Here is a 22,873-nt window from a genome sequence, read left to right on the forward strand (position 1 = left end):
ACATCATTCACCCAATGTATTGTCAAGAAGAATGTATCCACTCTACTATATTGCTACGCTCCAGTAGGTTAGCTGTATTCAGTTGCCTGTTTGCCAAAATGTTTCCTTAGCCTTGGGCAAACCTAATAAATTCCACACCTGTAACGCCAAGCTGCTCTGCTAGCTCAATGTAGTTGTAACCAAAATACTCGCTGGCAATGCGCATTTGTCTTCTCTCTGCAGAGGCGGGGAACAAGTGGTGAGTTGTCTTTGCGATAGTGATGTAAAACACTACCACTGGGGATTCAAGAGGTCACCAAAGTCATTAAGTTTCAAATTCTACTGATAGCAGCTTTGCAAACGCATTGGAATAGACTGAATTAAATTCATAAACAAGTTAGAGGAGTGAGCCTTTGTTGATGTTGCTTCTGAGAAATTATTATAAAGTCAACTTCACATTGGCCTAATAGCCCATTCTCTCCTTGTGAGGGTCAAGTCCTCTGCATTAATCTCTGGAGATCTTTGTACAAACTCAATTGCTCTCTTATTAAGTTAAAGAGTGTTCAAAACTGACTGCCACTGCAGTTTCCTATCTCCAGGAATAAACAGAGTACAAGGGGTTGTAATGGAATTACTCTGCAGTATCAGGGTACTAAAAAATGAAAGCCCATTCCATCGTAGGGAATAAACATCAATACAGCTATAAAGATCCATGCTGACCTTGAAGGCATTTTATAATCCTGGTTTGGCGGGGACTGGAAAAACTGCAGTAAGAGATCCTGAAATGGGCTGATGTGCCCTGTTACTAATGAGTGTTTCCTACTCAAATCAGTTTTCAAAGTACTTGCTTGCTTGTTGGTCAACAATGTTTCTGTTTAACAACGAGAAAACAAATAGCCTAGAATCTGACTCCAGAGAGCCTTATGCTATATCTCCTTTCTCCTCTGTGATAAAGACCAAGCCATCCATTTTACATTTACTGTTTAGCGATTTAGCTGACACCCCAAGTGCAGTAGAATAAGCTTAAATTCCTAGATTATAAATATTACAAGCAACCAATAGTAAAGAGCGCAGGGGCCAGAGCCATAATGCCCTGACAATAGTGTGACCGTAGAATGGCCATGTAAGAGATACGTGACAAGACAATAAAAAGAAGAGCTAAGGAGAGAAGTAGAAAGAAGTTTTCCCAAGATAAGAGAAAACAGCATGCTTGACATTAAGTACTGATAGAAACAGGGGCCTTATTTATTTATAAGATACAATTTCACATGGGAAATGGTTGACACAAACACTGTGGCATTAATCAAAGTTTTAGGATATGAGCTATGAGTATGTTTGTTTTTTTTAAACAGCATTAAGATCATGTATAAACCTTTGATGATTTCTAGAGGCATAAAGCACAATATTTAAATGTTTGATCCGATAGACATTATTTGCCTTCTTAAGTATTACTAATTATCATTCGTAATTACTATTAAGTGTTCTTGTGAAACATATAGCGCAATGAAGAACAAAGGCTTATCTGATGAAGACTGTGATATACAGTTGGTTTGACTACTGTTGACAAAAAGCACTTATTGTAAGTCGCTTTGGACAAAAGCATCTGCTAATTGACGTAATGTAATGTAACAAAAACTACTATGCACAGTCTTCAACATGCATTCTTTCACACTACAGTGTAAATGAGGAAGAGAAATATAATTTAAACTTATCTCTACAGAAACTAGCATAAGAAGTGATGCTTAAGTGATGCTGTTTTCAGTTTTGTGTGTTGAGTGTTGTGATTGTCTGTTTAGTCCCATATAGTGAACTTGCAAAGTAGGCCCATGCCGTTTGCATGTGTTATTATGGTCCCAGTTAGATCTGATTACAGCCACTTAAATAGTGAAGTTGCAACCTGTACAGAAGGTCTAGGCGTAAATGAAACCAGGACTATGGAAAGCACTTATGATAATGATCTTAGGTGTTGGGCTACTGTAAAACTGAAACAATCATTAAACATGACGACAATCACTTTCAGTAATAGTCACAGCAATTTGGATCAACCACAGCATGCTCTGAACACACACCTACTAAAATTTTAGATTTTTGAAAATATGGCTGAATATATAAAAGCAACATATGAAGAGATTCCTCAGTGATGCTTTGAAAGAGCAGGGCTACAGTCAGGACAAATAAGCCAGAGTGTCAGATAGGATTGATACTACAGAGTTGAAGTGACTGCCACAGATGCACAGCATCAGATTTAAAGCCTAGGGGAGAGCTGGGGCATCTGGGAAAGTAGAGGGTGTGAGGCAGGGTGACAGCAGTAGAAGATAACAGGGGCCACATCCTTGACCATGTGTGGAGGGGTCCCAGCACGGGCTGCGGGGCCTTCTGTCCACACACACACTTTCCATTATAGATATTGCTGTGGTAAGCAATCGAGCCAACTAGGTCTTGTTGAGCGAGTCACCTCTGAATCTGATTACTGCGAGTTTATAAGACAAGCCGCTCCAGACACTGCAGCAGCATCTTCCTCCATGCGCGCCTCTGTCCTCCCTGCCACAGCCTGTGCTTCAAGAGTTGACACAGTTCCAGCATGGCAGTCCTTCAAAAAGGCAAGGCAGCAGAAAACTCCCTCACAGCTTTATGCATTATTCCTCTTCATCTCTATCTGCTGCATTAGGAGAATGAGGGGGCGAGGGAGAAAAGGTCAGGGGTAACAGGCAGCAGAACGCATCAGAATGCACAATAGCCTAATTCAGCTGCAACATTTAGGAAAAAAAATACAGCTCTTACAACACGCAGAAGCTGCAGTGAGTTGTGACTCTTCGATCAGGACAACCTCCTCTCTCTGTCTGCACTGCAGTGCTTAGCCTATCATTTCATAATCCGCTATCTCTGCGTACTCTGCCGTTCCTGGTCTACTTGATGTGACGGTTTAAACTTTGTGCTTCATGTGGGAGATAAGGGAAATGGGAGTCAGAATTAAGCAGAAGGGAGAGGATGTATCTTCCTTCCAAGTCCTCGCACTGCTTGGATGAAATCAATCAGTAACAAAAAGGCTACAATCACAGACTAGAGATTTCACAACTTGGACCCATGTCTATAAATATTACAGTAAATCGACGTTGTCCTAAATCCTATCTTGTGGTTTGTATCACACCAAAACACTGGAATAATTCAACGACTGGGTATACGGAAACATTCACAGCGAAAAGATATGGCCAACTTGTATGGGAATTATGCAAACCAATCCTTCATCAAACCAAATCTCAAGAGGGAAACAAAAAAGGAAAGAGCTAGCGAATCAAAATGTGGGAAAATTACGCTAATTGGCTTCCTCAAACAATGGACACTAAAGAAATGGCTTTATGGCGTCTAATCTGTCATATGCAGAAGAAAGAGCTCAGTGAAGCAGGGGAGCGGGTAAATGGAGGAAGAGTGTGAGTTTCCCAGAAGTGTTAACTAGTTTCAGGCTGATTCCCAGACCACCCTGGTACACTTCTCAACCATGGACTCTCTGCCCCCCATGGGCAGACTAGTGTTTCAGCCTCAGAAGTTACTGTCACAGTGTCCTCGCTGTGTGAAAGGCTGTCTTTTTGGAATTGTACCACTTTAAAGCGCACTTCCCCTTTTCACCTGGATTCCTCACAGATGTCAGCCGTTCAATATTCCGGGGCAGGTAAGCTGATACCTGCTCAGGTGACTCTGGTGTGTTTTCTCTCAGGAAACAGGCTAATGTGACACTAGTATTATGTGGCAATAGGGGACTGTGCAGTATAACACTAAGGCCTTTCCTTTTTTCCATAACAAATGCTCAGTCCTGTGGAGTTATTACATAGAAAAACAGCTTTCTGTGATGGGTGTTTTGCCAGAGCAATTCACAAGCCTATTTTTAACCACTCTGGTTTAGTTTTATAATTAATTCTTCTTAAAGCAGACAGAAGTTCAAAACATTGGCGTTGCATGTCCTTGGCTATCCCTTATGTGACCGTCTGCTTATGTAACTAGCAGAGACCCTCCCACAGAGTAAACACAAAGCCTGTGGTGGCCGCAGAGAAAGCCTGCTCAGGTTTCTGTTGACATACACAGCAAAGTCAGGCTACCCAGAGCATTACCTCATTTTCCCACCATCATAACACCGCCGCGAAGTCTAGCAATAGCGAGATTTGCTGTGGTCTAAGCCAGACAATGCACAGCTTAAGATGTGTGTGGTCAAAGAACCCACAACTAAATATGCCGTCCGGGCACACAATTTTTTTTATTGGCTTGAAAATCTACACATCAAGCAATTCTTGCCATGGGAGAAGAAGAGAGTTTGAGAGTTTGCCTACCTCTGCAACATTTGAAATCCAAAATATTGATGAAACTCTGCCCATATAAACTTACTAATGGAACAAAAAAATAAATCAATACAAATTATTTTTGTCAAATGTTGCCAAAATAGTCTAATGAATAAAATGTATCTTTAAAAACAGTACACCAGAGTGACATATGGAGTAATAAACCAGCAGGGAAGGCTAAACAAAATGTGGCATCAATCAGCGTCAGCAGAACAAAGACTGGTTTGACTGGAGATAAGGGTGAAGCAGGGTGAGAGTTGCACCTTGTAATGGTTCAATAAAGGGCGAGCATCCCTTATCAGGGTGCTGCCACAGCACAGGCACACACAATGTGCTCTCCCACGACACGACATGCCGTAAAAAGACTCCCTGGAACTCATTGTGTTCAGGAAACAGTGACCCCCCTATTTACCATCCCAGCCAGCAATTATGGCACTACTACATTCAAACTCCCCACACGCCCCTCGCCTGTACAAGCAGGGTCATGGGATATTTGTACAGGCTCAGACAATGCATCACGTCAGACATGGCTATATAGAGACCATTTTCTGCTGATCAGGCTGACAGCACAGACACGTTAAAGAGCCAGGCTATATCTCACTCAAACACAACACACACACATATACTTGGGCGAGGGGGAAAAGACCAAGGTCTTGTGCGAGAGAGAGAGATCTCATAGGAAAACATGTCAGGGTGCCAATTTATATTGATGTCCGTGAGAATGAAGCGTGGTGATAACAAATGGCTGTGTGAGAATAGCAGAGCTAGGTCACGCAACAGACGGGAGTCATCCCTCTGTCTCCACGGTTAAGATGATTAATTCACTGATCCAGCTGTTTTACTGGAAGGGGAGGTCTGAGAGCAAAAGAGAGGCACTGGCAGACACCGAGCACACTTGCGCACAAAATGAAGCAGTCTTTCAATTTGTCAGGACGAACACTATCATTAACAAAGTGTAACCTAGCATTGTAGCCTATACCACTTAACACAATTCTTCAACAAAAAATACAAGATCCAAAATTAACCAGAGATGAAACACAAAAATATCATAGTGTTGCAAACATTAAGGCTGTCCCTTCTTCTATGAACTAAACAATCTCCTCAGGTAAATCAATCCCAGCCTTATGAATTCGGCTGGGTTGAACACTAACCAGCTACCCGTCCAGCCCCTCTCTACTTAATTTCACTTCACAAGCTGCTTTGGACTTTGCTCTGCCGCCAGCAGGCAAAGTCCCTAAGAAGGAAGAAGACTGCATTTTTCAAAACCATCCACCTGTCACTATCATAATTTGCTGGGATGATTCCTCTACAGTGCGCACATACACACACACACACACACACACACACACACACACACACACACACAAACCACTGTTCTCTCTACACACATCAAGAAGTGCTGAGAGACGGAGCCTAGCACTGCAGTAAAAGCAATGGACCTCTGATGATGATGATGGCATGGCAGCAGTCCAGAGCCAGGGCTTAGCGTAGTGCCAGCCTGACTTGACAGGTAGCTTGTTATGGGGTCTTAGCAGGCTGGATGGGTACATATTATACAGCCCACAACTGAATAGATGAAGTGACTGAATGCATGAGTAATTAAGATAATGACAAGCTTGTCAGACGCTCGTTAATTGTCTTGATATAAGCCATGCATAGATATCATGTATAAGACAGTCTAGAAAACAGGCATTTTGCTGAAGAAAATGTGGAATGACTGGTTTCACGATTTAAATGCAAGTTGACCGTGTATGCACTGAATGACCCACACAGCAAATAAATGACATGTACATGCAGTTCACACAAACACACGACTGAAATGATAAACTCCACAGCAGAAGAAAGTCGGGACTGCAGTCGAGGTGGGAAACGGCACAAAGTAGCAACTGCATCAACTTGCCACGTCAATTTAAATGTCCAGGTAAAATATTAGCAATGTTGAGGGCTGTGTACGCTGTTATGTGTCGAAAGACAGAAAGCAGTAGGCTGTGGGGCAAAGTCATAACTTGTTAGTGAAAGAAACATAAACTCACCGGCATCATTTTAGCTTCGTACCGCATTTAGCTAACCAACAGAGCATGAATCCCACTGGTAGTTTCGACGAAAGCGATGGGACTGCGATCACTTTAATCCCGTAGCCTAAACCCACGATGGGCAAGGCGACTTTCTCCTGCTTCGGGGTCCTGTCCTGCATTTAAAACACAGTACACCGTTGTTGGCTGAATTCAGCCAAAATACAAAAAATAAACAGACACTATAGCTGATTGTATTTTCTGCCGTGGACCTGTTGCAACAAATAACGAGGCCTTCACGACAAAGTTTCCGTTGTAGTTGTTTGAGCATCGCTTGGAAGTTTGTAGCCTCACTGTGACAGCGATGCATTTATTAAACAACTCATATTATGGTCGGATACTACAAATGACAAAACAAACAAACAAACACAACTATCCGGTAATTATTGTAAATTATCTAGGTTATACTTGCCCGAGGACGCGTCGTTGTTCAGTCCGAAACCCCGTTGACAGTGTTGCTCGGTTAGGTTGCAGCCTATCCCAGAGTGACGTAGTGAGAGGAAACTCATTCCACATTGGAATTTAAGCCCCGCCTCCCTTTTGGATCAAGGAAAACACCCCCGCCGGACTTGTCTGTTATGAAAGTTGTCCCTTTTACTCTGTGCGAAACCCTTTTTGAAATAACAACTCTAATTTTCACACAAGTGTGCCTCGCTTCAAGATAACTGAGTTGGTCAACAACATCAGTGACTATTCTAAGGGAACTGGGCGAGGAAAGGGGAGATAGGGACGTTGGCTAAATCAGAGAGTAGGTGAAGTAAGAGCTCTCACTCTGCCCACAAAGTATTGGCATTAAATGAAAAGTTGAGAGATACACCCTATTGTTGTACCTATCCCCCGTTAAAACAGCTGGGGATATTTCGGCAAACTTACACACACAGACTGACAATATTGTTAACACTCAGAGCTAAAATTGACGTTTTTGCCATGAGTAGTATTCGAGAAAACGTGTCGCCTCGTTTTTCAGGAGAAGAGCGCATGTGTGAAGGTTAACATTTACTTTCGCGGACCGGAGGGGGCACCTTTACTACTGAGTGATCCCTCTTTTTAAACATAGATTATCTTAAACTAGAGGCGGTGGGAACTCCAACTCCCAGACTCCTCGTCAACGGCGAGCGAAAGGTTCCAGCGAGCAGGCAGCACGAGCTGTGCTTGTGCACGTTGGTGGTTTCCAAGGCGCACGCAGTCCACTGTCCTGCAGGTGTTTTGCATAAGGGTGACACTCGCTTTCGTCTTATTGTACTCCCAGACGCTACCTGAACTCATGGCGGAACAGGTGGCTGCCATGTGTGAGCAGCTTATCAAAGCTGTGAATGTGATGATGGATGCAGAAACAAGCCAAATATACCGACTGGAGGCCCTAAAGGTATCATCGTGATGCTGGAGATGCTAGCTAGCTAATACTAGCTAACTGCTTTTTGCATTTAGTGGAATGTTGTTTTGAAACTAGGAGCTGGTGTTTTTTTTAGCTGAAATAGAAAATCCAGTTTCATCAGTAGCGTTACTACCAATAGAACTGCATATACAGTTGATTCACTAGTAGCTAAATTAGCAGTGATGACAGCCCGGTGCTTAGCAAGCTAGCATGCCGTGATTATCACCACATCCATTGCGGACTGTCAGATCATTCATTCATGGGGCTCACAATAACTGTTTTAGTACTGATAGCTCTGTGGAGGTTTTATGGAAGACGACTAAGGAAGGCCGGTTATGTTACTATGGGAAATGTTGCACCTAATTATGTGATAGTTGGCAACTTAGCCTTATGCTCCATGCTATGCAGTTATGTTAAATGCTGTTCAGGTAGCTGCTACTGCAAACTCTTACCACGACATTTGTAATATAACATTTCATGTAACATAAACTTCAATTATAATGTCATTGATCAAATGATGTACCATTTAGCTTACTGTCTATAAATTGACAAGCTCTTTTTATTACAACAGTTTTGTGAAGAGTTCAAAGAGACCTGCTCTTTTTGTGTCCCGTGTGGCTTACGATTAGCTGAGAAATCCCAGACAGCTGTAGTGAGGCACTTTGGTCTGCAAATCCTGGAACACGTTGTCAAGTGAGTATAGTTCATACATGTTAAAGTATAACGTGATTACATGATAAAAGCCGCATATGCTTCAGAAGTTGAAAGAATGGTGTTCTTCTTTTCTCTCTGAGAGCAGGTTCAGATGGAACAACATGCCACAGCAAGAAAAAGTCCAGTTGAAGGACTGTGCTATGCAGCTGTTGAATGTAAGTCTGACAGGGTAATAGAGAGGCTGTTATCAATGTACCAGACCTGACCTGACATGCAAATGAACCATGTGCCACATGTTAGAAAAATGTAAGTCTTCCTGAATGTTAGAACAGTAGACACCTCTCTGATACCTGTTTTGAATCTTATCAGGGAACTCATCCTATCCTGGAGGAGGAGAGCCACATCAAAGACGTCCTGTCACGTATCATAGTGGAGATGATAAAGCGAGAATGGCCTCAACACTGGCCAGATATGCTGGAAGAGATGGAGACTCTCACCAGCCTAGGGGTGAGTGACTCTGGAAATGGGCTTTTACTGCATACCAGTCATTTCCTTGCTGCGTTGCATGAAATTTGAATACAATGATGTAATCACTCACATGCAAATGAGGACCAATCATGGATGTGTCATATTCATATCCACGTGGCTTCGTCATGTTGTACCACATCGGCAGATGGATTAGCAACACAGGTCAGGGTTCTTACAAAAGGCTTCATTTCAAAAGGCTTTTGAAATGTCATGGAAATCTGTTTATTTGTTTGTTTTTATTTTTATTTTTTCCTACTAGTCAACACTGAGCTTGGCCACTGGTAGATCATATCACCTTTCAAGGACTGTGAACTGAAATAACATCTTTCCAATTTCCAAGTCCAACTTGATAATTTCATCTGTCCACAATATGAGCCGGGTCATTCAAAACAGGTTTTCAGCAAAAATTTTTGCATTTCAACGTAGACAGTGACAAATATTCATACATGAAATTTCCCTTTTATGTTAAGAAGTAGTCAAAGACTCTGATTAGCTATATTGTGCAGGAACCTTGACTGATGTATCTGGAGAAAGTAAAACTGAAATTAGATTTCCTCTCCCAGGAGGCTCAGACGGAGCTGGTGATGTTGATCCTGCTGCGGCTGGTAGAGGATGTGATCACCTTCCAGACGCTGCCCACCCAGAGACGCAGAGACATCCAGCAGACCCTCACCCAAAACATGGACAGCATCTTCAGCTTCATGCTGGCCATCCTGCAGCTCAATGTCGACGACTACCGCAAACTGGTCAGTGGGGACTTAAGCTCCACCTGCACTGTTGGCTTCTTTTATTGACTTTTGGTGAAATAAGGAGCAGTGTAGAGAGCGATGAGATATTTCTCTTCATTTTAACTTCGCTGTCATGTATTGCCACCTAGGGGCAATACTTTGTCATAAGTGTTAATTCAAAAAGTGTAAATCGAATAATGTGTTTCCAATTTTTTTTCCTGATTTTGTTTTTCTCATCCAGAACAGCATACCTGGACAGGAATTGCAGGTGAGAAAACATCACTGGTTCTCTGCTCTGAAATATACCTCTTATGGGCGTGCCTATTAATTTTATAACTGGTGTCATCTGACTGTTTTTGTCACTCTTCTCACCTTCCTCCCTTCCTTTTCTCCTTTTCTTCCTTTGCTCTATCCTCCTGTCTTGACATACAGGCCAAAGCTCATTGTCGAGTCGCTGTGGCAACTCTGAACACACTTGCAGGCTACATAGACTGGGTGGCCCTTGCGCACATTACCAATGATAACTGTCGCCTGCTGGAGATGCTGTGTCTGCTGCTGAGCGAGTCAGAGCTGCAGCTGGAGGCGGTGGAGTGCCTGCTCATCGCCATCAGCCGGAAGGTGGGTCACAGTGCAACACGTGTGTTGAAAAAGGTACATTCAGTATGAAACTACCCGTCATTGATTGTAGAACCATTGTAGGAGCTATACAAAAGTGTGGGGGAAGTTTCGAGCCTGTGGATACTTGTCTAGTACTTGTTTGTCTTAGAGGTGACAATACAAAGCATGTGTAAGCACTTGTTGTGTCATCCTGCCACAGGGCAAGCTGGAGGACAGGAAGCCATTCATGCTGCTGTTTGATGATGTGGCCATCCACTACATCCTTTCTGCAGCCCAGTGAGTACAGCTGCTGTAGTCTGGTTCTGTGTATCATCCCTCATTATACCCATTAAGTGTTGTTGACTGGCATGTGTCTGTTGTCGCAGGTCAGCAGATGGAGCGGCGATATGTAACAAATCCTCTCAAACACAGTAAGTAACGTCACGCACTTACACATTGTGCATCACACACTGACAGAGGTTGGACAGACATAGAAATGGGCTTATTCAGTGTAGCCAATACACCTGGCTGTGTTCAAAGACTTGTGTGTCTGCTTCAGACCAGTGGAGGTGGTGGGAGTGGTCGAGCGACGCTACATCTTCCTGAAGAGGCTCTGTCAGGTCCTGTGCGCCCTGGGAAGCCAACTCTGCTCATTAGTGGTGAGTCTACTCTGATTTCGCCACACACTGATTCCTTTATCGACACAATCTTTTTTACGGGCTTGATATGTACAGTGAGAGAGCCGTTTACCACAAAAGTTCCTATCCATGTTTGTACTGATCAGTGGAAAATATCACGTTCTGTCCACAGGGTTCAGATGTAGAGGTTGATGTACCTGCAAACCTCAGCAAGTACATGGAAGCCTTCTTAGCCTTCACTACACACCCCAGTCAGGTGAGACAAAAATTTGAAAGGTTTTACCTGATGTTTCACCCATAATGCCCCTTGCAAAACAGTGCATTTGATTGAATAAAATCAGAATATGAATCCCGAAGCTGTTTGTTTAGTCCCTCCTCTAATTGTCCCTCTCTTCTCCAGTTTTTAAAGTCCTCCACTCAGGGCAGTTGGGGAGCTTTGTTCAGACATGAGATTCTGTCGAAGGACTCAGTAGTTCGGGAGATGGCCATCAAGTACCTCAGAACAACCATGACCAACCTAGTCAAGGTACTGAGACGGTGGTATCAGTAGTGCCATACCCAGTGCACATGGCAGCCAAAAGGTTTGTTAATATCAGTTTTGTCCTTCTCTCCAGGCTGGGTTTCCATCCAGAAATGATAACCCGAGCTGTGAGTACTCCCGTGTGGACTTTGACAGCGACGAGGACTTCAACTCATTCTTTCACTGTAAGTATTATAGATTTAGTTTCCACTTCAATTACTACTGATGCTATGTGTTATGTCTTTTCTTTCATGATCTGTTCTGATGCTCCCCAGCTTTCCGAGCGCAGCAGGGAGAGGTGGTGAGGAACGCGTGTCGCATTGCTCCTCTGGAGGCCTTCAAGATAGCAGCAGAATGGTTACAGTATCAGATCGCCAGACCCATCGACACTGGGAACACCACATGTAAGTGTGGTTTGTCCTCACTTTTGACAACTTGATGTGTTGTCAGAGAAGGAAATTGATAACCCTGTATGATTCTTTCCGTCTGTTTGTGGTGGATGCGGTTAGTCTCACTAGCAAAATATGCAGCAGTATGAAACTGATTTGGGGCTGGGGGGCGGTAGTCCCAGTTGGTTAGATTATTTCGAGCAAATCTCTCAGCCCAGTCAGCTAGAACAGACTATCATTGATAGTGAAGTAGGAGTCGTGTATGTGGGAGCAAAAAGAGTTTATTTCCTCTCAGCTGACAACTCAAATTAAGAGCTTGCTCATAGCCAGCAGAAAAAATAAGTTTTCTTAAGATTTATACATCTTGATGTCTGTGAATTCTCACACGCAGCGAATTGATCTTCTCATCCTCTCCTTAACCTCTCTGTCTCTATTCCATGCTAGCTAAGACGGCCGAGGGCATGTGCTCCATCCTGTCCCCGTCAGCGGTCCAGTGGGACGCCATGACAGTCTTCACAGAGTGTGTGTTCGGTCAGACCTTCAAAAATCTGGAGGAGGAGGTATCAGGAACACTGTTAAGAAACAATACGAACCTGCTTAAATGATAGATGATGATGATGATGATGATGACAATTCTGATACAAAGGTTTGCCCACTCCTTTTGCCTCCTCCTCTGTAGAAGTTGCCCATAGATCAGGGCATGGAGCTCCTGCAGGCCGTGCTGAACTACGACACCAAAGACCCACTCATCCTGTCCTGTGTCCTCACCAACGTCTCTGCCCTCTTCCCCTTTGTCATACACAGACCTCACTTCCTGCCCCAGGTCCTCTTCAAGGTCAGCTCAGCCATTCTTACTGTACATTATGTGTGTGTGTGTGTGTGTGTGTGTGTACCATACATACTGTATATATACATATATGGTTTGGAAACGGAAGCACGTAACAATATATGAATAGCACCGACTATCGGGCCTCTTTAGAACTCTGTTAGCTGCCTGATGCTTCTTTGAAATCTCAAATATAAAAGTGGTGACTGTCAAATCCCTAAGCCGACATATACATTACATTCAATTTAAAGTCCCTAACGGCATTTTGAGAGCATCTTGTTTCCTTTAATGTGATGTATTTCTTGCTGAAACAGGATATTGGGGCGGGATATAACGAGAGTTGATCATTCAAAAGTGTAAACCAATGGGATATCAGTTAGGGAGAGAAAGAAAGTTTTATTTGGTGGGAGGGGCAGGATCTGTGATGGTATTATCGGTTGGAATGTTTATTCACACCTACTGCTACACCATGTGGTAATCATTTAAGACATGTTGATTTCCAGAAAGTAAAGGTATTGGAATTTTATAATTCTTTGGCATTTATTGTTAAATAGGTGTTTAATATGACATGGATTAGCTAACAAGGTGAAAAAGTCATTTTTTGACACTCCTGTGTACCTGCCTTTGTGATTTATTTACCTAAAAGTCTTTTGTCATTTTAGCTTTCTAGTGCATGGATCTTTGTACGTGGATGTTTATCTATATTTGCACTGTATTGAACTGCCCTTATTCTTTTGGCCCTACAGCTGTTTGCTGCCATCACATTTGAGGTTGTCCAAGACAGCAAGGTGAGTTGTTTTTTCAAACACAAACATCAGGACTTCACTCACTACTACATCCAAGACCAAGAAATTAATCTTCCAGTTGACGTCTGCAGGCGCCTCGGAGCCGAGCTGTAAAGAATGTGAGGAGACATGCCTGCTCTTCCATCATCAAGATGTGCCGGGATTACCCACAGTTCGTTTTGGTAAGTAAATATCCTTGTGTTACAGTTGAAGCAAATCAGTACCCAGCCTCCTTTTTGATTCCAGCTGTTTTCAGGTGATGGAACAAGAACACATACATGGATAAAGTAAAGGCATGGATAAAAGGGTGTGTTTGCTAATATGATTTACTTTGTTCACATTTTCCTCCCCAGCCGTGTTTTGACATGGTCTACAGCCATGTGAAGAAGCTGTTCTCCAACGAGGCCACGTTGACCCAGATGGAGAAATGTGCCCTGATGGAGGCCCTGGTGCTGATCAGTAACCAGTTCAAAGACTTCGCCAAGCAGAAGGCCTTCCTAGAGGAGCTCATGGCCTCGGTGGTCGCACAGTGGACTTCAGATGAAATGAGGCAGTGCGTTTCTTTTCTCTCTCACACTATACTTAACTTAATGTTGTTACGGAGACGTGACTGTTGTCTCTTTCTCCATGTGTTTCAGTGTGCTGTGGGACCCTGCACTGTTCCTGTCATTTGTTGGTGCTGATCAGGTGGTCAGTGAGCAAAGCAAAGATACAGACACAGCGGGCATTAATAGGGCACGGGTAAGGGTGTGTGTGTGTGTAAACTGAGTTAGTGTCTGTATGAGCGCTCCAGGGATTAAAGTTTTCTGTCATGATGACAGATTTCCATCATTTGGATGTCAGGAAGGCGGTATAATATGAGATCAGTGTAGACCTGCAAGAAAAATGATGATATAGTGCGTGTAAGAGAAATGGTCAAAAACACACAGGCTGAATGCGCCTGCATTGCCCGACTGCCCATCCCATTTAATTTGCAGCTTGTTCAGGTGGGTGGAGCACCTTCCTGCCCGCTGTCATCTCCAACAAACCTAGTGATAGTCTACATATTTAACTTTATACAAAATATATTCTAAGAGCAATCTATTCTCAAATATTATCTTTTGGCCTGGTTTTATGTAGACTATTGTGCCTACATAAAATATAGGTCAAGTCAACCTTGATTGTAGGATTGTAGGAGACACAATCCCACACATCAAATTCACTGATTTTGCACTTGGTCCATTTCCAATCCAGCAATCTCTCAAAAAAGCGTATGCGAAAACATAAGTAGAACTCATGATCCTACAACATGCTTTAAACTTCTTCTGTTTTTAGCATTGTGTGAAAGACAGTAATTTGGCACTTTTTAGTTGCCAGAGATATGTAAAGTTGCCCAATACTCTTTGGTGAACATGAGTGCATTGCCATTTATGGATGTTGCTCGTACTTTCCAGTTTGATTTGACTAGTCACACTGTACTGATAATTGTGAAGGACGATTCCCATAAAACCCTAATGATTGAGGCTGTTTGACATAAAAGTGGAGCTTAATTTACCCAACAAAAAGTTTCACTCACAAGATTTTTGTTTTGTTTTGCTTTAACCCCTGGAGGTCACATGTCCTCCACTCTGAGGCACCATCATCTCGTTGCCCTTGCAGTTTATGTTGTGTGCATAAGAAATGGGTCGTGGTAAACTATGACAATGTAACTTTTATTGAACTGTTCTTTTATCCCTCATGTTCGGCTCTGTCCAGTTGAGTTTCTGTGTGTACACCATCTTGGGGGTGGTGAAGAGGGCTCGCTGGCCTGCAGACCTGGAGGAGGCCAAGGCTGGGGGCTTTGTGGTGGGCTACACCCAAACTGGATCCCCCATCTACAGAAACCCGTGCACCGCTCAGGTCCTTGCCCTGCTGCCCAACCTGCTGGCTCTTATCAGGTAGTCCTGCCATGTCCCACCACATTCTGTATGTCTATGTGTGTGCATAGCTCTGTTTCTATTATTATTATATTGAGGGTCACCAGTCTCTCTTTCTCTTCTCTGTGTTTCTCTACTCTCACTGAAGAACTCAAAACAGTCTGTTCCTGCCGGAGAACATGGCTCGTCTGAGTGAGACTTTCTCCAGGGCCGGCGAGTTGATGGATGCAGAAAAGAACTTGGTTCTTGGTGAGAGGGGCTTTCTTTGCCAGTGGTTCAGCTCATTTTTGATGTTGATTCTTTGCCGGTTTTGCTTTATTGATTTCTTGCCCATAGTGAGCCATCATCTGAAGAGGTTATCGTGGTGAAACCTGCTCAATGCCATGCTTTCTCTAGGTCTTCCTCAGCCTCTGCTGGATGTTTATGACTCTCCTCTGTATAAAACCAACCTGGATCGCATGCAAGGATTTTTCTGCACATTATATGACAACTGGTGAGAAGTGTGTAGTAGCAGTAGGATCTTTTTTTTCCCAACTTTGATTTTTTCTGTATGCCCCTTCCCTCTACAAATCATCATTTTAATGATAAAAAAAATTATACTGTCTCTGTGTGCTTCTTTTATCTGTCCCTTACACACTGTTGCAGATTTAACTATGCCCCCTCTACTGCTCTCTCTCCCTCTGTAGTTTCCATATCCTGGGAAATGCAGGTCTGTCCCTGCAGCAAGACTTCTACACCATCGAGGGGTTGGCTGAACAAATAGTTGGCGCCGCCTTTGTCAACCTCGACCATGTGCCTGACCACAGAGTTCGCCCTATAATTCATATCCTTATTTTCTTTTTCCTCTGTTTGATCCACCAATCCTCACTATTTCCATACTCGATTCAGTGGTTTGGTGACATACCCTTGGGTAGATGGAAACAGCAGTAGCTGTATCTGAGTTTAATTAACAACAAAGTTGAACTATTGCTGTATTTGACATCATTTTTCCTTAACCTGTGCACGGGTGTTTCTGAAGCAGCTGGTGCTATCGTGTCCTCAGGAGTACTACAACAGTCTGCTCTGCCCCCTGCTGGGCCCTCTGTTCGCCTACATGCTGCAGGTCAGGATCTCCACACTCCCCGCTGTGTAACATTATCATTATAGTGTCACAAACAGCGAGATTAATCAGCCAGCGCTCTTATAATGAGTCTCAGTTGTTTTGATGCCAGTGGTTATAGCTTTGTTTCTCCTTCGTATTGCAGAGACTCAATGCCAAGTGGCAGGTCATCAACCAGAGGAGCTCTAATAAGTAAGTTAGTGTGTGTGTGTGTGTGTGTGTGATTGTGTGTCTGCACATGCTCTTTTATGTGTATGGATGGATCTGTGCTTATGAATTAGAATTGCAGTAATTGAAGTAACTTGACCTGGCAATGGGTCTGCTTTATAAAACTGATAGTTCCTTTAGGTTCTTAGTTGGGATTGGCTCTGATAGTCTCATTCAAATCTGTCATAAAACACCCACTAAATGAACACCTATTATCACATAACCGTTAAATATTAATGCCCTAACCAAAAATCACCACTCGTACTAGAATTACTTTTTTTCCCCCTGAAGAATAACATTTAATTACCATTTATTGATTGAAAATAAAAGATGTATTGAACATTTGTGTTTCGATGGTATGTTACTGCCATTTTGTAAAAGCACAGCTAAGAGGTGTGATCATTGCAAAACATGGCCTCCGGTGGCTTATTGATTAATTGTTTGGTGGCTCACTGTGTCTAAGCTGAATACTGGGTATGTGGATGCAGTGGCACTGGTGAACTGTCCACCTCTTTGTGTTCAGTGGTGAGGACGAGGAGGAGGTGGTGTGTGAGGAGAGCCAGGTGACGCAGGAGATGTTGGAGGAGCAGATGGTGCGCCTGGTCACCAGAGAGGTGCTGGATCTTCTCAGTAAGTCTCAGTAACTCTATTGCCCCGCCCCCCTCCAGTAACCTCACCCAGAACATTTTCAAACACACCCAGCAAGCAGTCGTTGAATTACAAGGCGTTAAAGAAGAACTGAAAAACTGACAACGTACAAAGCTGTTGTAAAATATCTGATAAACACGTAGCCACATTTGCGTTAATTTAAAGATTCATTTTCTGCCCAAAACACACCACAGACACAGTACTTAAAGCAGAGGAATTTAAGTAAATTTTAATTAATTTGGGGGTTTGACAATGGCGGAATGGTAAGTTAGTTTCTAGCATTGCAGTAATTACAATGTGCCACTTAGCAAGCACCATTACTTTATGAAGGCAATATAAAATACTTTCACGGCCTCTCATGGCCTCTTGTGGCTTATTGCTTAACAAGTAAAGATCCTGTTCAGTCCCACAGTGTATTTATGGTTTTGCTAGCTACAGTAGCTAAAAACCATTTCAAATCTCTTGGAAAAAGTCCAAATATCAGCCATAATCCATCTCAGACAGGGTTATGAATTGTTATCAAAAAGTCCTACCTTTTGGTAGATAAGTTGGGAATTTCCAATAGTATACATCCAAAATTACAAAACAAAAATGATTTTGCCGTACACCGTGATGAAGCGCAGAGGTATAGAGGGGTGAAGTGTCTCACACCTCACTGACTGGCCTGAATTTGCCTCTTGCTGCCCCGGGCACCATGGCAACAACATCATGGGGAAAAACTCATCCCTGTCTATCAAATCAGGCACAAGCTTGAAAATGTGAAAGTAGTGATAAGGTCACTGAAGGGGACGCTGAAACGACTCCCTTTATCCTCCTCTTGTCCTGCTAGAATAGAAGTGTGGGATTCTGGCTGTTTTCTCAACTCTAAAATCCTCTTAACCCCACTGTGCACTTCCAAACTAAAATAATCCCCCTGAGACATTTGGCCTATGGGGGTGATATTTCGCCATTACTGTATTGACCAGGTACTGAAAATGCTAAAAGGTAAGAGGTGTGGCATTTTAAGAATATAGCACACAACTGCCTGATCAGCGTTTATTCTAAGCCCCTGTGGGAACCAGGGAGTTGAGTTATTGGGCGGTTGGTCGTAATATTGCTCTTCTCCCTTCTAGCTGTGAGCTGTATTTCCAGAAAAGTGCCTGAACCAGCGGGGAATAAGGAAGAAGTGGAGGGTAAGAGTCAAGTGAGAAAATCTGAATCTAATAGGTTGCTTTTATTTCTCTGTTGTAAGTTTGTTTCTGGTTTTTTTTCTGATGACGGGTGTTTCATGGTTTCGTATGGAAATGTGTGCTTGTAGAGGAAGACATGATGACAGACTCGGGCCAGTCGGTGTCTCCCTCCCAGCCCACGGACGAGCTGACTGAGCTGGGGAAATGTCTAGTGAAACACGAGGTCAGCCTCAGACGCACCGCATTACTTCCTCAGAGGACGGCATAATCAGATGTTCATCTCATCACAGGCTGTATATACTTATTCCAGTTTTCTGTGTCTGACTGTCCAGAACATCTACACGAACCTGTTGACCATCTCCTTCACCTCTCTCTCGTGGAAGGACACGACTAACTGTCACCGCACCGCGTCCATGGTCTGCTGGAGCCTGCTGCGACAGGTACAACACAACAAACTCCCACTACAAGCCTGCATCTATCTTTCTACCACAAGTACCCTCCCATCTGTGTGAATACGGCTCTAGTTTATGCTGTCTTTTGAACCAAAGTTACCTTTAAAATGATTTTGTACTGACAGTAACTTGATGTAAACAGTTAGTTTTTGATATATTTTCAGTAAGAAATGACTAGAAATGGGTTTTTAAAGTCAAATCTTTTTAAAATTGTCATGCCCCCAGACCACACTAGATATGATGCGTCTCAAACCTTTTGACCCCTGATGTGTTTGTATCCCTGTTTAATGTTCTATTTCGCATTTCAAGACAATTAATAAAGTATAATTCAAGATTTCATATTTTTGTCATATTAATAGACTTTGGTATGTCGAGCTTTTTGAATTCCTTGAATGCTGAACCTTATTAAGCCACATTATTTCTAAAATCCTCCTCCCACATCTGCTCTCATCTGTTCAGGTGGTCGGGGGTAACCTTCTCCCTGAGGCGGTCACATGGTTCTACACCAGTGTTCTGAGGGCCCTGCAGATGCACGGGCAGCACGAGGTCTGCAACTGTGCTCTCACACAGCTGGCCATGCTCATCTACGAAAGTCTGGTGAGACTAACAGCAGCCCCCCCAGTTCCTTCCATATCTGCTCTTAATTTCTGCCTTGGTTTGGTCCACTCTTCCTCTAAGAGTCTCAGTAGGCATCTAGGACTGGGAAAAGCAAATGTATCTGTTACTGTGGAAGTTGTTTATTTTTTAGGGTGTAATATAATATATTCTCAATTTAGTTATCTGGGGAATTTTGAAAATTATTTCTCAGCATACGTCTGTTAAATCCCATCCTCACCCTGCTTGTGCACGCATCTATCTGTCTGTCCATCCATCTTAGCGGCCCCGCTACATGGAGCTGAGAGCAGTGATGGCCCAGATCCCTAACATCAGTGAGGACTCTCTGAACCATTTTGATCAGAGGCTGCTGGACCCCAACGCCCAGAAGTTCGGGGAAAAGAAGAAGAAAGACTTTTTCAAGAAGCTCATCTCGGGAACTGTGGGGGTAATGCCACATTTTGCCACTAGAGGGCAGTGCTTCTCTAATATGGTCACTGCAGACAGCTCATCAAATATGACCACAGGTTTAGGCCTAATAGTGCAAGTCATTACACACTAGTGTGATTTTGGCTGCGTTGTAAATTTTCTGCGCTAGGCGGCAAAAAATGTACAGCAACTCAACAGGCCTGTACAATTTAATGAAATTCCTTCCTTTATGGAAGATGAGACACTTTGCTCTTTACGATGTTGGATAGCTCGGTGTAACTTCTCTTCTCTCTGTCCCCCTCCACAGAAAGCTCTGTGCCAGCAGTTCAGAAAGGAGGTTCATATCCGGAATCTTCCATCCCTCTTCAAAAAGCCCAAGCCAGAGAAAGACGTGCTGAACAATGAAGCATTGGGTCTGGCTGCTCTCTTCTCCCCATTGCCTGACACCCTGTAGGAGCACATTGCAGCTCTAATGGACTTCATACCGGACCGTAGAAGCAGTCATACGTACACACCAGGGTTTCCCCTACCATGCTCCAGCCAGGGCGGTGTCGCGCTAGCTACCGTATCTGTCAGCACTCCCATTTTTCTATGAAGGGTGTCTTATTTTAGCCCTTATTGTGCTCCAGTAATGTCATTACTGCTGTTAATTTCCTGTATTTCACAGCAAATCTCATTCATAAGTAATGAGTCTTTCCACCAGCCATTTGCACTGGTGAGTATCAATGCAGCAGATCCTCTTTAAATCGCATTGCGTGTTTCTTCTGCATTCCATTGTGTGTTTCAGTAAAGGAGCCATATGGGCTATGAAAATTTGTACAGAATATTTCCAGACAAATAACAGTCTATCTCTCTAAGAAATTGTGCCAGGGACAAGTTTTAAATAGCAAACTAACTGTCAAGATAACTTTATTATATAGCAGAAACTTTATTGAGCCACCAGACTACCTGAAAGAACAATTCTGTATATGTCACTTTGCACTGTTGCATTTTTGGTCATTTTTCATTTCAAGGGGCAATATTAACCCATCGCCCAGCATCATGCAAAACTAAGCATATCATAGACTTGAACCAGGGAATCGCATTGAGAACCCAGCTGGCGTCTTAGATATTCAGCATAGAAATTGGCATTTTATGATATTCAAACATAAATAAGGCCAAAGACTATAGTGATAGGAGTAGCCTGTTCGGATACTTTCAAGTGAAGGGGTGTGTTGTGTGTTTGTGGTGAGGTTGGGATTTATTGTGCTTGAAAATCTCCCTTATTTTCAGAAGTCAGTGTTGGCAGATACGGCTTTGCAGCGTTAAGGCTGGGGAGCATGTTGTGTGGCCACCCTACCGCCATCAGGGCTCTTGTGCCTCAGCCGAAAAAAGAAAATTCTCGGGGAAACCCTGGGACACACATTTCACCATTTACCTAAATTTACTGTGACTGGATAAGCTCAAACTCAGTTTTTGATCCTGAAGGATTTCCTAATGGTACCTCAGGTACGACGTCATCCCCTATGAAGAATGGGGTGAAGAAACTCCACACATTATGGTAACATACCATTAAGACAAAGGCAACTGGAATGTGCTCACAAATGGTTGCCATAGATTTACAGTAAATATGAACAACTGTTTGCAGTTGTCTTACAGATGTAGTTGGTAATGGCAATGATGAATTGTTTTTACCACACACTTCTTCATATTTCACCCATAGCACAAACTGTACAGCCTAAGTACTGTTTTGAATTTTTTAAAAATTCAAATCACATACCATACTACAATTAACCAATTGTGTGCCAAAACACTCAACATATCAGTTATTCACCTGCACTATCTGTTAAATTGGATTTTGAAGACCATGACCAGACATGAGTAACAAGACTTAATACCATATAACTAAAAAAAAAAAAAAAAAAAGATTGATATGGGTGGACTCAACAGTTAATGTGTAGCCTAAACCAAGTCATTATGTTGTGTTTGAGCTGTTCAGTTGGTGACGACTGTATGGGATATCCAAATGTTTTTCACAGGTGTCTTTTTGTTTTTGCACTGGTATTTCCAGCTATGAAAAAAAAGATGAACCAGCACTACATTCCTTCGTTGTTAAAGGGATAGTTTTGTTTTAGGCATATGTTTGTTGGATGTGTGTTTTGATTTTTTGTTTTTTAACCATATATTGTGTAGGTTCAGCCCCAAATAAATGGGAGTTTCCTTCATTTTGGCTTAGAGTGAGCCCTTCACTTCTTTCCATGCATACAGAGGGGTCTGCATAATAGATTATATTGTATTGAATATGGATTCATATCACACCCAGACACATGAGATTAGGACATTTTGTGAAACTTTGGATTTCTAACTAAATTACCTCCATGTCCTTGTGATGAATATTTGTTCACGTGTGGCCATGTTTTTTTAAATGCTCGTTTGGTTCAACACTAAAAAAATCTCTTGTATAAAGGGGAAAATAGGCTATTTAAAAGTGTAGTGGTGTTTATATTTTGCCGTTTTTGAATAAAAATGATTTGAACGTTAATCAAGACCAAAATTCATTTTTCTATTTTTTTTCTTTTAGGGTAAAGAGGAAAAAAACTTTTCACAATCCGTTATACATCTCTGAAGCTGACATATTATGCACACAAACATGCAGAATGATGAAAATACGTGCAGGTGTGCAAACTGCCGTGGTTCGCGTTGTAGGCTACCTAACAACGCCCCTTAGCTGTGGTAAAATCACCGTGTTATGGCCTTGAGTGGCTTATTGATTTCCTAAGTGCGGTAACACACCATTGTGATAACAAAAGATACATGTTCAAGGCATATTTTTAGTTTTGAATCAATAATTAAATTATTTTTCCGCCTAGCTGCTGAACAGCAGCTAAGCAACGTGGTTGCTACGCGACATAAGTAGGCCTGCTGGTATGAGTGGTAGCCTAATTTGCAGTGGGCGCATTAGGAAGCTATTTGAATTAACAG

General features: G+C 42.7%; 2 protein-coding genes across 3 annotated transcripts in view; one reads left to right on the plus strand and one right to left on the minus strand.

Annotated features, from left to right (window-relative positions):
- Window positions 1-6,923, minus strand: part of tp53bp2a (tumor protein p53 binding protein, 2a) — a 34,019-nt gene extending 27,096 nt beyond the window's left edge. For both annotated transcript variants that reach the window (XM_071908170.2, XM_071908169.2), the window contains exons 1-2: window positions 6,792-6,923; window positions 6,341-6,495 (exon numbers count right to left, since the gene is read on the minus strand). In XM_071908170.2, the coding sequence (XP_071764271.2) occupies window positions 6,341-6,367 (27 nt within the window). In that variant the 5' untranslated portion in view covers window positions 6,368-6,495; window positions 6,792-6,923. The remainder of the gene's footprint in view (window positions 1-6,340; window positions 6,496-6,791) is intronic.
- Window positions 6,924-7,584: 661 nt separating this feature from the next.
- xpo5 (exportin 5) lies at window positions 7,585-22,398 on the plus strand. The gene is made up of 33 exons (XM_071908168.2): window positions 7,585-7,745; window positions 8,326-8,447; window positions 8,554-8,623; window positions 8,778-8,915; window positions 9,500-9,682; window positions 9,906-9,932; window positions 10,097-10,282; window positions 10,482-10,558; window positions 10,648-10,692; window positions 10,821-10,920; window positions 11,072-11,155; window positions 11,300-11,425; window positions 11,514-11,604; window positions 11,695-11,823; window positions 12,253-12,368; window positions 12,488-12,643; window positions 13,381-13,422; window positions 13,512-13,601; window positions 13,773-13,972; window positions 14,058-14,160; window positions 15,154-15,335; window positions 15,463-15,563; window positions 15,711-15,807; window positions 16,001-16,136; window positions 16,318-16,416; window positions 16,559-16,605; window positions 17,144-17,250; window positions 18,381-18,440; window positions 18,566-18,660; window positions 18,770-18,877; window positions 19,349-19,486; window positions 19,767-19,931; window positions 20,220-22,398. Exons 1-33 carry the CDS (start codon window positions 7,644-7,646, stop codon window positions 20,364-20,366), a joined length of 3,669 nt encoding a protein of 1,222 aa, XP_071764269.1. The 5' UTR covers window positions 7,585-7,643; the 3' UTR covers window positions 20,367-22,398.
- Window positions 22,399-22,873: the final 475 nt, after the last annotated feature.

This window comes from Centroberyx gerrardi, chromosome 15 (genome assembly GCF_048128805.1).
Source record: "Centroberyx gerrardi isolate f3 chromosome 15, fCenGer3.hap1.cur.20231027, whole genome shotgun sequence".
Lineage (NCBI taxonomy): Eukaryota > Metazoa > Chordata > Actinopteri > Beryciformes > Berycidae > Centroberyx > Centroberyx gerrardi.

What these genes read in the sequence shown, in the direction of transcription:
- xpo5 (XM_071908168.2), top strand. Translation starts at nt 7,644, where the DNA reads ATGGCGGAACAGGTGGCTGCCATGTGTGAGCAGCTTATCAAAGCTGTG. An exon ending in ATCCTGGAACACGTTGTCAA is followed by an intron (nt 8,448 to 8,553) that starts GTGAGTATAGTT and finishes CTCTGAGAGCAG; the next exon opens with GTTCAGATGGAACAACATGC. An exon ending in AACCAGAGGAGCTCTAATAA is followed by an intron (nt 16,606 to 17,143) that starts GTAAGTTAGTGT and finishes CTTTGTGTTCAG; the next exon opens with TGGTGAGGACGAGGAGGAGG.